Raw genomic sequence first — 11,364 nt, forward strand, 5'->3', positions numbered from 1 at the left:
GATAGTCTTAAACTATCATGAGACTATATTAACTGGCCAAAACCAGATAAAATGCACGTAATTGTTGGTATCAGCTTTGTACTATCTTCCATTTAGCTCAGCATTCCTACACAGTTATTTCAGATTTACCCCAATTACATATAAAGAGATCAGTATTTCTATTCTTTTCAAATTCTTCTAAATGGTGGTAATAAACTCTCAATCACTTAAATGAGTTTTTCCATTTGTAGCTTTTTGCTTTCTGTTGCTAGCCCCAAATCCACTATCAGAACCCACTATATTCAACTACTGATGCAATGAAATTAGGAATGGCTGAAGCCATCCAGATGAAAAAGATTATATTTTCCACACCATCTGCTATCCTAAAGCAGAAAAATAGCAGTTCAGTGGATAGGTATGGGAAGTTTCTATCAATGACTGCTTATTAACAGAGGCGATAGGATCAGAACCATTCTGGACTATGGCTCAAAACACAGCATCCACATCACAAGTTATCAGAGTTGCCAAAGCTTCCTCTTTGCTTTAATCTTACTGGTAACATGCTAGAAGGAGTCCTACTTATCACTTGCAAAATCAGAAGACTTGAAAAACACCATAGTGATCCTGTCCTGAGAACAGATACTCCAGACAATCGCTGCCCAGACTATTGCCCATAGATGAACCAGATGATTTCAGAATCATGTTCTTGGGCACACTGAGTACGAAAAGAAATGGCATCCGCTACATTAAAACACACAGCCCTGGGCAAAGCATTCGTTCCAGTGTCATTGACACATCACTTAAAAGCTCATAGATATTTTAGTTACAAGGTAGATGGCCATCAAGTATAAACATACTTTTTGGAGGATTTCTAGATTCGAAGTATGTAGGTAGCATTCCCAAAGATTCTGCTTAGACCTAAAGTAATAAATCTGGACTTAGCAAGTTTGTCCCTCCAAGTGATTTAGAATGAGTTATCCTTGTAAAAACTGCTTACTGCTTTAGATACATATTAATACTTAAATAGCTTCTGGAAGACAAAAAAAAAATATCAACACCAGTCCAATTTTTGGCAGGCTGCAGTTTCCTTTGCTGAAAAATAAACTGAGAGCATGTTAAGTTGCTTGTGATCCAGGCAAAGTAACACACGGTGCTGCTTGGAATTACCCAGGCAAATCTGGAAGTGCTTTAGAATAATCTGGGTATGTGCAATGCACCTGTCATCACCCGGTGAAAACGACAACTGGGATGAAGTTCAGAAGTATGTTTGAGAACTGAATCTGAATTCTTCTGGTCACTGTATTGCATCCCAGTTATTTTACTCTGGCTTATTAGAAAGAGAGAAGATTTGGCAACATCTGTGATGATCTTTTTGCAAGGATCTCCTTTTGGGTTAAGAGGATAGCATCACATAACATAGAACATTATTAACACAAAGTTTATCCTTTGCAGCATGGAGTTAAGAAGTATTCTGCAGGTTGTGCCCATAAGACAAGAAGTGAGCAAGCTCCCTCCCTCAAAGATGACCTCAAGTGAGCCACAGATTCAATCCCAGTCACCTCTTGACTTCCCCCGGCTCTCCCAAGGGGAATGAGGGCAACCAAAACCACATATTGAGAAGTGCTGGCATGACAATTTCTAAATATGCTGAGGAAGCTGGAAATAAGGTAGAAAGAAGGATATCTGTAGTATCTTGACCAGAGACATTCTAACACTGTTTAAGGTTCAGTACATAGCCTAAATGATTCTCAAAATCAGCTAGAAGAAAGTCCTGGGGACTGTACGCAGCTTCCACAAAAATACTTATGAAGCCAGTATAAAATTTTAGTCTCATTCGTTAAGACAAGAATTTTAACACCATATTTGAAAAGATTTTCAGATGGCTCATGTTAGATAAAACCCTTCAACTACTCTGAGAAATCAATGTTCAAGCAGTACTACAAATCATGCTATTTAGAGTAGGAATTGTTTCAAATATACTGGAAGAGTGGTTTTCCAGACATGGTGTACACACATTGTGATCAAGTTAAAACCATGGAATCATTGTCTAAAGTTTTAAGGGTCAAAAACAGTAACTTTCTACCATCTGCTATTAAAAAAACCCATGTGCTCTGCCAAGAGAAAGTCCTATGCCCAGCTGCAGAAGCACTGAAAACTTGCATGATATTTATTCTTCTTCTTATAGCCCAAATGTTACAGCCATTACGCAGACTAAGACAAGCCTGAAAATGTGAACTTAAAGACTGAAACAGAAAAATACTCAACTTTTATTTCAACTCAACCATGATTTGGAAGAACCAATTAGTGATCTCAAAAAAAAAAAAAAGGTTGCTAATCTTTACAGGAAATGAGAGTTTCTGAAGAGATGCATGACAGGAAGCATCAAGTCTGCCACTGCTTAGCACAAACTTTGTCACACGCAGTATGGAGAACCTGGGTGACAGTCGGCGCTGTGCTGTTTAACAAGCTGCTGGTATGAAACAAAAAAACCAACAACAAAATAAGAAAAAGAACATGTGGCCCAGAGGGATGTTGCCAACCAAAAGGTACTGAATCTACACTCCACCATGCACTGCATCCATGGAGACTACCGCAGATCTATTACTTCTTGTTTTATTTATTACTCTGCTAGACAGCTCTCAAAGGACTCTATACAGAATGTCTCCAGGGAGTTTTATCAGGTGGGGTTTTTTTCCCCTTTCAAAGAAAGATTATAGTCCTGATACTTCTTCTTAGTCCTCAAAAGTTTAGTTATGAAGCTAAGTGTTTTTATTTTAAACCACAACAGACCAAACCAAATCTCATTTAAGAGATTTAATTCTGCAGCTCTCAAACCCACCCGAACTGACAAATAAGAACCTGTTTACTTCCATAAGAAATGCTGCATTTTCAGAATGTACTTATCCGATTATATTTATTGCCTCACAACCAGCCAATTACAAATTGAACCACAGCCATCTCCAAAAGTGATATCCCTTTGAGGTAAGATTATTTTCCTAAGTAGAGGTCTCCTAACAGCTGCAGCTCCAGAATGTACTTTAAAGCTCCCTTCTCTCTTTCAGGGTCACCTTTGTAAAGTCTGAGGGAGCCTGACCACTGTTTATACTTCTGCAGGTAATTAGTCTGGCTCCTTTCCCACGTCATTTATCAAGTTGTCAATTGTATCAATTACAGCACAAACACTCAGGAATATGGCTGGGTTTTGTTCTTTAGCCAAAGGAGAAATTTTCACATCAGAGATTTGAAGCCAGTAAGCACCAGTAACTTGTTCTACCCTATGACATGGAAAACCAACAGAAAACTTAGATTTTACTGCACAAAATGTCAAGCTCCCTACGTGTGCACACTTGAAGACACTTGGAAATCCACCGTAACCTGAAAGTGTTATAAACCTGTTATACGCTTATGGGTTTACAGCTTTTTGCTTTCAGTATTTTGGAATTTGTAGAGCTGAGAACAGAGAAAGAGCTAATAAGGACAGAATGATGTTCAGAGACTGTCACATACCTTTATTAAACTACATTTGTGACAATTATGCATCTGACCCAGAAGTAGTCATGAACAGGAGGCACACTGCTGCTGTTACAGTGGCTGTAGCCACATATAGTTATGCTCACAGACTAGTATTTTAAACACTGATGTGAAGTACAGGGTAGGCATGGGAGTCACCATACTGCATTAGACTTGAGCTTGATCTTTCAGTAAAAGTTTTATAAAATATATTTTAAAATATTCAAAATTAAACCACAGTTAAAGCTTTCAAAGAATGTATATTTGTTTCAGGATGTTGACTATTCCTCCAGAACTAGCAGAATGTAGTAGTTTTCCAACAGCACCTGACAGACAGATGAATTCCAGGTCCACACTCCTCAGCTTCCTCTCACTGCACAAAGGTTTTGATCTGGTTTTCCATTTTGCTCTAATGTAGTTATACCATTGTGCATCAGAGCTAGCATCTTTGCAGTCAGGCCTCCTAGTGAGCAATATGCAACCAGCTTTAAAAAAAAGACTACAGGATGCCACAGTTATGTGATACAAGACCTTTTTTGGTTGTCAGACTTGAACGTGCAGCTTCTGAAACGTTCCCAGCTCAGCCAGTCCAGAAAGCAAAGAGATTTTTAAGAATTATACTTTGACTTCAGTAAGCCGATATTTATCGCGGTGAGCCTGCAGTGGAGTCTATACTCCAGAGTATAGAAACTACACTCCATTGTTGTCTGCTGACCCAAAAATCAGTATTCAATATAGTTTTAAGTCTACAACATAAAGATAGGTATAGTTAAATCTGAAGTGTCACTAAAAGTGAAGATATACATCATATCCAAGGAACTTCCTGTATTGTGAGTTTTAAGTTAACTTCTATACATTGTTACACTCAGAAAAATTCTGACATACGGAAATATTATTTAGCACCTCACTACTTCCTGTAATAAAGTGACGAACAGTTGCATTACCATTCTTACTGGAGTGCACTACAGAATCTCATGGTTCACATTCGGTTATGGCATTATGTTTGTTCTCAACTGTTTTTTCATTGCTACTGCTTATGTAAAGAAAAATCCACTTGTAAGTTGAAGTATTTGTACCCTACACTTGGTCTATAGTTAACAGTCTGCAACAGAATTGCATACATGTAACCTACACTAATTTATTCCTCAGATGTTTTATAACTAAAGGTAACCAAATTCTTGCACCACTTTTACCTCTCAAACTTATTTCTTACCCCCAGAAGCTCCATCTCACTTAGAGACAGCCCTCAACCTCTTTTTCCCCTTCAGCAGCTCACGTTAAGCACAATAACCTGACTAACACTGCGCTGAAGCCAGAATAAGAATGGCAAAGTGACATATTAGCAAGAAGACACATTTATGAACTGTAACTGCTGACTGACCAACCTACCCTTTCTGACAAAGAAATACAAAGGACGGGCGTGATACAACACATACCAGACAAGTGGTGCTGTTCTCCAACACACACAGTTTACCAGGAATGCATTTTCAACTAATGTAAATATCTTTCTAATAAGTTTCTAAATCATGCTTCCTTTAAGAGAAGACACTGTCCAAATGAAAGAAGATAAGTCTTCGAATGCTTGACAAATACACAGTTCAAAAAAGAGCCCAATTTACCTCCATATCAAGCGCACTTTCATATTTGAAAAGTTACTAATTTGAATGACAGAACCCAGAGCAATAATTCTAGATACAAGATTTTGCAGTCCAGCAAGTGACTACACCACCCTGTATTGTTCTGTAAACCAGAAGTTAAATGACAGTCTTGATTTAAAACCAACTCAAACTGAAACAGGGACTCAGAGCATGACACATTACCCCTAAGATTTGTCTTTTACAGTCAACTATGTGCTTCTTGCTGCCTTTGGCATAAGACTATTACTTCGCATAGATAAACTTAATGCAACAGGAAAAGGCATCACATTTTAGCCACAATGCTACCTGAACTGTACAGAGGTGACAAAAGACTCACTGCTCAGAAATGTAATTTAAAAAGACTAACCTGTAACATGATTGTACAGGAAGAGTTGTTTTAAATTAAAATAGAAAACAGTGGCAGTAACAACTTTTGCCAACTTCTACCTACTTAAAGACCATTAAAGCAGTAAACCTAACTACTACTTCACTCAATTTATGAGATGTGCTAACGACAACAGTAGGAGGCACACTTGACTCAGAGTAACTAGAGCTGAGATGAATATATACAATGGGAATAAAAGTATTTGAAGGCTAACACTACACTAAGAATTTCCTTGCAGTAACTGAAGCTGAGTACTGGCCCTAAGCAGTTGCTGCTGAGCTCTTCACAGCTCCACTATGCTCACGGCAGGGCAGATACTTCACATTTAAATACCTGCATCCAATATTTAAACTAGGTTCAGTTACAATTTGCTTCATATAGACAGGCCACAAAGTAAACTAGGATAGTCCATCAGTCACACCTTTGTTAGGATTTTGTTACACATCTATAAGCAACCTTGAAATACTCAATTCCTTCAAATCAAATCTTCCCATCTTCCCCAGATGAAGAAAAACTAGAGTCTTGGCCAGGACCACCCTTGCTGGAGATACTAAGAACACCATTAGGTTGCCCATACAATTTCAGCTCTTTCTCCTTCTATTTCCTCCACAGTTCAGCACATCAAGCATAAGGGGCATTACAAGGCAGTTCGAGGGCCTTCTTAAGGATATGGAGCAATATTCTCCAGAGTATCAGCAGCAACTTGGGAACCCAAGCTGCATTTGATAAACAGCATCCAAACTCCCTTTGAAAGGAAGCATACTGATATTCTCAGATTTTACACTTTATCACTACAGAGCCCATACATAAACATCAGGTATAGCTGCATTATTCAGCATTAAAAAGTCATTCTGCCAGAGACCATCACAAAGTCTCCGGTGTTGCCCTTAATCCACAAGATTCCCACTACAGAATTTGCTCCAATATTGAAATGCTGTAGTTTAACTGAGCTGAAAGCAGCTGCCATCTTGCTTCCTTCCAAACAGCAGAGATTTAAAGAAACTGAAGCATGCTAGGTATGCTAGAAAAGCCTTAAAAGAACACACACCCAAAGACTCTGCAGAAGTATGAACTGTTCTCGCCCCGTTCTGTTATACATCTTGCAATCAAGAACTGTGATAGACCTTTACCAACTTCGGACAAGCCATGAGAGGAACCACTTAGTCTGCACAATCATGCTAAGCAGCCTCATTCTGGCAGCGCTACAGTAGCACCGTTTAGAAGACTCTAGAGAGGTGGGACACCTACGATGCCTATGCTTGCTAGCATGAATACACAGAAGAGAAGAAAAGCTCTGCTATTGCTAAGGAACATTATTTCAAGACAATTAAAAGTAACCATCAGTTACTTACGGTTAGTGTAATAACAGCGTGAAAGAAAATCATTCACATTTCCCTAATAAAATAATTATGCTTTGAAGGTTCACCAATCCTCAAATCATGGCATTCTGGAAAACCAATGACATCTAAGTTTCAGTCCATCTTTGTGAATCCAGATTGTATTTTGATCCAAATCACGCATAACGAATATCACTAACCTGTCAACAATTATATTTTCGTAGAGAAAGAAGAGGATGCACTCATCATACCAATAAATACCAAGCTCCTCCTTTTATTTCTAGACAAAAACAACAAAACAGGACTTAAGCTTAAAATATTCTACCAGCTGTAGAGTCTAGCTCCTTTAGCAAATACTTTCAACAGCTACAAAATTTATATTGTTGTTTCAAACTTGTCATTTTGTATGCAGTCTCCTTACAAGAGGAAAACTACAGCCTTCAGAATAATTTAACCCACAAGGCACTCCTGTAATGTAGTTTACCTCCAAGCAAAACATCAAATATTTCCCCCTTACCAATATTTTCATTCATGCTTTTTGCAATCTGTCATTTTAAATACTACTTATGAAATTCTTCAATCAATTGAAAGCTCAGCAACATGCCCTTTATAAATGAGCTTCTTTATTAAATTACTTCAAAGAAGGTGCTTCTTTAGACAGTTTGTCCACATAGTACTGATGATGATTAAGACACTTCAACAGAGGCAATGTCAGCGAAAAGTGACTGATGCCAAGCTGACATTAGTTTCTGATCAGTACGTAAAGTGTGAAAATTAAAATAGATTTCAGGGGTTAAAGTCAAGGAACCCCAAAATTGCAAAGATTAAAATTTCAAATAAAAGTCACATAATTTTGGTGGATTATTAATCTCCTCTCAGTTCAAACTGCACATGAAAAGCTTAAGCAGAGCCAAAACACTGGATCATTTCACCTTTTTAATTTAAAATTAATGCTCAAAAGACCACCACAGCAAGTATATAGCTAGCATGGAGGAGTGGGGCATGTTTAAGGGTCACAAAGAAAATTGGAAGCTTACTTCCACAGTCAGTAAGCACAGAATAATGGCAATAACATAATGAACCAAGATACTGGTAGAATGCTTGAGCAGTCATCCAAAAGCAAATATGAATACAAATCGAGAAATCTCTTAATAAATTTTCAGTTTGACTGGAATAGATATAAAACTGCTTTTGAGGGGAAGAAAGTTTTGGTGCAGTTACTGCAATCAGTCATTTGTGAGCAGCTAACTGTTTAAAAACCCCACAAAGACTTCTGGGATTTTGAACCAATGCTCTTTTGTCTGCCCTAAATTGGATAGGAACACACACAATAATAAAGCCATACTACATGAACCCCTCTATGAATTGCACCAAAACCCAACACTAAAAAACAAGCGCTATCCTTTTAATTTAATGCTGAGGCTTTGAAAACAAACTAGTACACCAGGTATTTGTTCCTGGTACTCCAAGCTCTTCCCACTTCTTTTAAGGTTGTTGCACAGCAACCTGCGTCTCAGTTATACAAGCTCTGACTCACGTGGAACTAAGGGTGTTCTTGCCATTGTTAGACTGGGCTGTACAGAACTCTGGCTCTGCTCAGGCTAGAAACTTGGTAGAAGAGTAGTGTCTTAGTCCAGTTTAATCCACTAGTCATTTGGAAAGGTTAAACTTCAGGGGCTATTTTTAAAGCTTCAGAAAGGAGACAATTACTTTCTTCCTTTCCTTCTGCCTGTATCAAGTGTGAACACTAGAACTTAGAGTGAAAAAAAAACAGCTTTGCAAAACTAAATGATGTGATGCAGTACATGACTTTGTGTATATTCTAGAATTACCTCCTACAAGAATCCATTGCCACAAAAATATGAAATGTCTGTGAAATTAACATTTTAGTATTTTTTTCTAAGAAAAACACCTAAACAAATTTTGAAAAATTAAAGCCAGCTCAAGTTGACATTCACTTACACATTCTCCCTCAGCCTCCCTGAAGCTGCGTAGAAGTATTTTTACAATCCTCCAATCTACCTTTTGGAGGCGTAAAATGCAAGACGCTGTAAGAAACAGAACTGTAGTACATTTTCTGATGATAAAGCTAAAAAATTCTTCAGAGAGCAGAGTATTTAGAAGAATTAAAAGGCAAACTGACTCCAAGGAAAGGCTGCACCTTTCTTCCAAAGGAGTGCCTCAGGTAAGGTCTGCAGTTCCCTGTCTGAATAAAGCAGACCTTGAGCTGATGGATTTTACCTCCTTCAAGCACACAGCCTAGCACCTGGGAGAGTGACTGTGCTTTGGTAATTCACAATTTTTATTTATTTATTTTACCTGCAGCTCGCACCAAGCGACTTCCACAGTGGTATCCGTATCCAGTCCTTTATACACAGTTTTGAAAGAGCCTCTTCCAATCTCGATGTCAAACTTCAGGAAGCGGCCATCCGGGGAGATGCCCACTGCCTTGGTCTCAAGCTCTTCGATGTCTTCCTGCTGTGTTCTCCGCTCCTCAAATTCCCGGCTGGCAGCTGACGCGCTGCCAGCGGCACTGGTGGGGGGTAGCGCGGTTGCCTCGTCCTCCTCCTCCTTGGGCAGCAGCGGGGCAGCATCCTTCGTGGCAGGGGGCTCCTGAGCAGACTGTCCTTCGAGGGGAAGCGGGGCAGGCGGCAGCGGCTGCTGCAGCAGCAAGGGGGCCTGGGTGGCGCTGACAGCGATGGAAGAGGTCCGGCTGGCACACTCGGGAGGAGAGACCAACGGAGCGGCGCTGCCTCCCGAGACAGGGGCCGAGGGCGCTGCGGGCTGCAAACTGGGTAGCTCCAAGGCCGTGGCGTTGGAGTCGCAGATCACGCTACGGCGGAAGAAGCGGTGCTCGGTGGCTGCCGCCCCTCGGCTGTCCTTGTCCATGGTGTGGCGGCGGCGCCGGTACTCCTCACTACGGCCTCCGCTCCCTGCTCCGCCGCCTGCTCCACCGGCCCCGGAGGCTCCGTGGTCGGCGGCAGCGGCTCCTAGCTTCTCCCCGATGGAGCTGTCCGAGCTGGAACCGTTCTTGGGCGGCGGCGGCGGGGGAGCCAGGAAGCGAGGGGCCGGGGTGCCGCTGTCTGCGGCGCCCCCCGACATCATAGCCCGGGGGAGCGCTGCTAGGGCGAGGCGGCGGCGAGGGGAGGCGAGGGAAGGGGCCGGTCACTGAGCGGGGAGCGCGCCTGTCCGGGGCTGCCGTTGCAGCTGCAACAGAGGAGGGTCCCAAGGCCTCCTTACGGCGGAGCTGGGAGACAGCTGCTGGGGAGGCTGGGCCGGCGGGGTGGGTCCCCGGTCAGTGTCTGCATCCATCCTGCAGCGGGGAGCCGGGCAGCGGGGCCGACATGGAGCACCAGGAGCGGAGACGGGGCGCGGGGATGGGGGCAGCGAGGGGAGGAAAAACCCAAGCACCGGACCCGGGCGGGGAGGGAGGCGCCCCGAGGCAGGCCCCCGACTGGGCAGAAGCCGGTGCCTCGCCCGGCTGCTTTAAGGCGAGGGGAGCGCGCTGCAATTATTCCCCGGCGATGGAGATAAAGCGGGGCCGATCCGGGCGCTCCCCGGAGCGAAGGCCTGCGGAGAGGGGAGGGGAAGGGGCCGGGAGGTGAGGTAGGGAGAGGGGGGCAGGCCCCGCACGCCGGCCGCGGAGGAAGCTGCCGCGCTCAGTCACTCGCACCGGGCGGGGGAGGCCTGGGCAGGCCCAGCGCCCTCACCCCGGCGAGGAGGTAGGGAAAGGGGGCCCGGGGGCTCAGCCCCGCCTCACAGGGGCGCCCATGGCGGCCGCGGCCTCCACCTCCCGGCAGGCAGCCACCGCCCGCGCGCGGCCGGGCCGCGCTCCTTCCAACAGCGGCCGCCGCCGCCTCGCACGGAGCCGGAAACCCTCCTCCTGCCCCCCGCCCGCGGCTCGCAGCCTCTCCTCACCGGGGGCCGCCCGCCACCGCCACAGGTGAGCCGAGTCCGGGTGGCGCCCCGCGCCGCGGCGGGCAGGAGGGAGCGGGAGCCGCCGCGGCCGCCCGGGGGACGTCTCCGCGCTAAATGGCGACGGGAGCCCGAAACCGACACACAGGACGGGGAGGGGAGGGGGGGGGGGGGGGGGGGGAGAGGGGGAGGGCCAGCGCCGCCGGCCACGCCCCCTTCCGCGCCCGCCCTGCGCGCGCACGCGCGCCCGCCTGCGCTTGGGCAGCGTCTCGCCACTTCCCCCCGCCGCAGCCTCGGAGAGGTGGCAGCTCCCGTCGTGCACCGCGCCGCGCGCGGAGCATGGCGGGAGTTGTAGTTTCCGTCGGTGGACGGGCGCCTCGCCTCGCCGCGGGGGGGGGGGGAAGCTGCCCATGGCTTCCCCCCGGGGAAGGAAGGAGGCTCCCAGCCTGCCCAGTAGCGCCCAGGGCCAGGGGACCGATGTGGTGTGGGGGAGCGAGGCTGCCTCCCAACTCCTGCTCTTTCCAAACTGGGGCGGCGGCGGGGCGGCACAGCCGCCCCCTCCTCTGCCTGCCCGGCCCTCAGGGCGGCCTGGGCGGGAGCC

The 11,364-nt window shown here is 44.9% G+C and overlaps 1 protein-coding gene across 1 annotated transcript in view; it reads right to left on the bottom strand.

Annotated features, from left to right (window-relative positions):
• The window catches only part of WNK1 (WNK lysine deficient protein kinase 1), a 106,298-nt gene extending 95,655 nt beyond the window's left edge, over window positions 1-10,643 (bottom strand). Inside the window, exon 1 of the mRNA XM_050915059.1 lies at window positions 9,168-10,643. Within this exon, the coding sequence (XP_050771016.1) occupies window positions 9,168-9,953 (786 nt within the window). The 5' untranslated portion in view covers window positions 9,954-10,643. The remainder of the gene's footprint in view (window positions 1-9,167) is intronic.
• Window positions 10,644-11,364: the final 721 nt, after the last annotated feature.

The sequence above is a fragment of the Gymnogyps californianus genome, chromosome 1 (genome assembly GCF_018139145.2).
Source record: "Gymnogyps californianus isolate 813 chromosome 1, ASM1813914v2, whole genome shotgun sequence".
Taxonomy (NCBI): domain Eukaryota; kingdom Metazoa; phylum Chordata; class Aves; order Accipitriformes; family Cathartidae; genus Gymnogyps; species Gymnogyps californianus.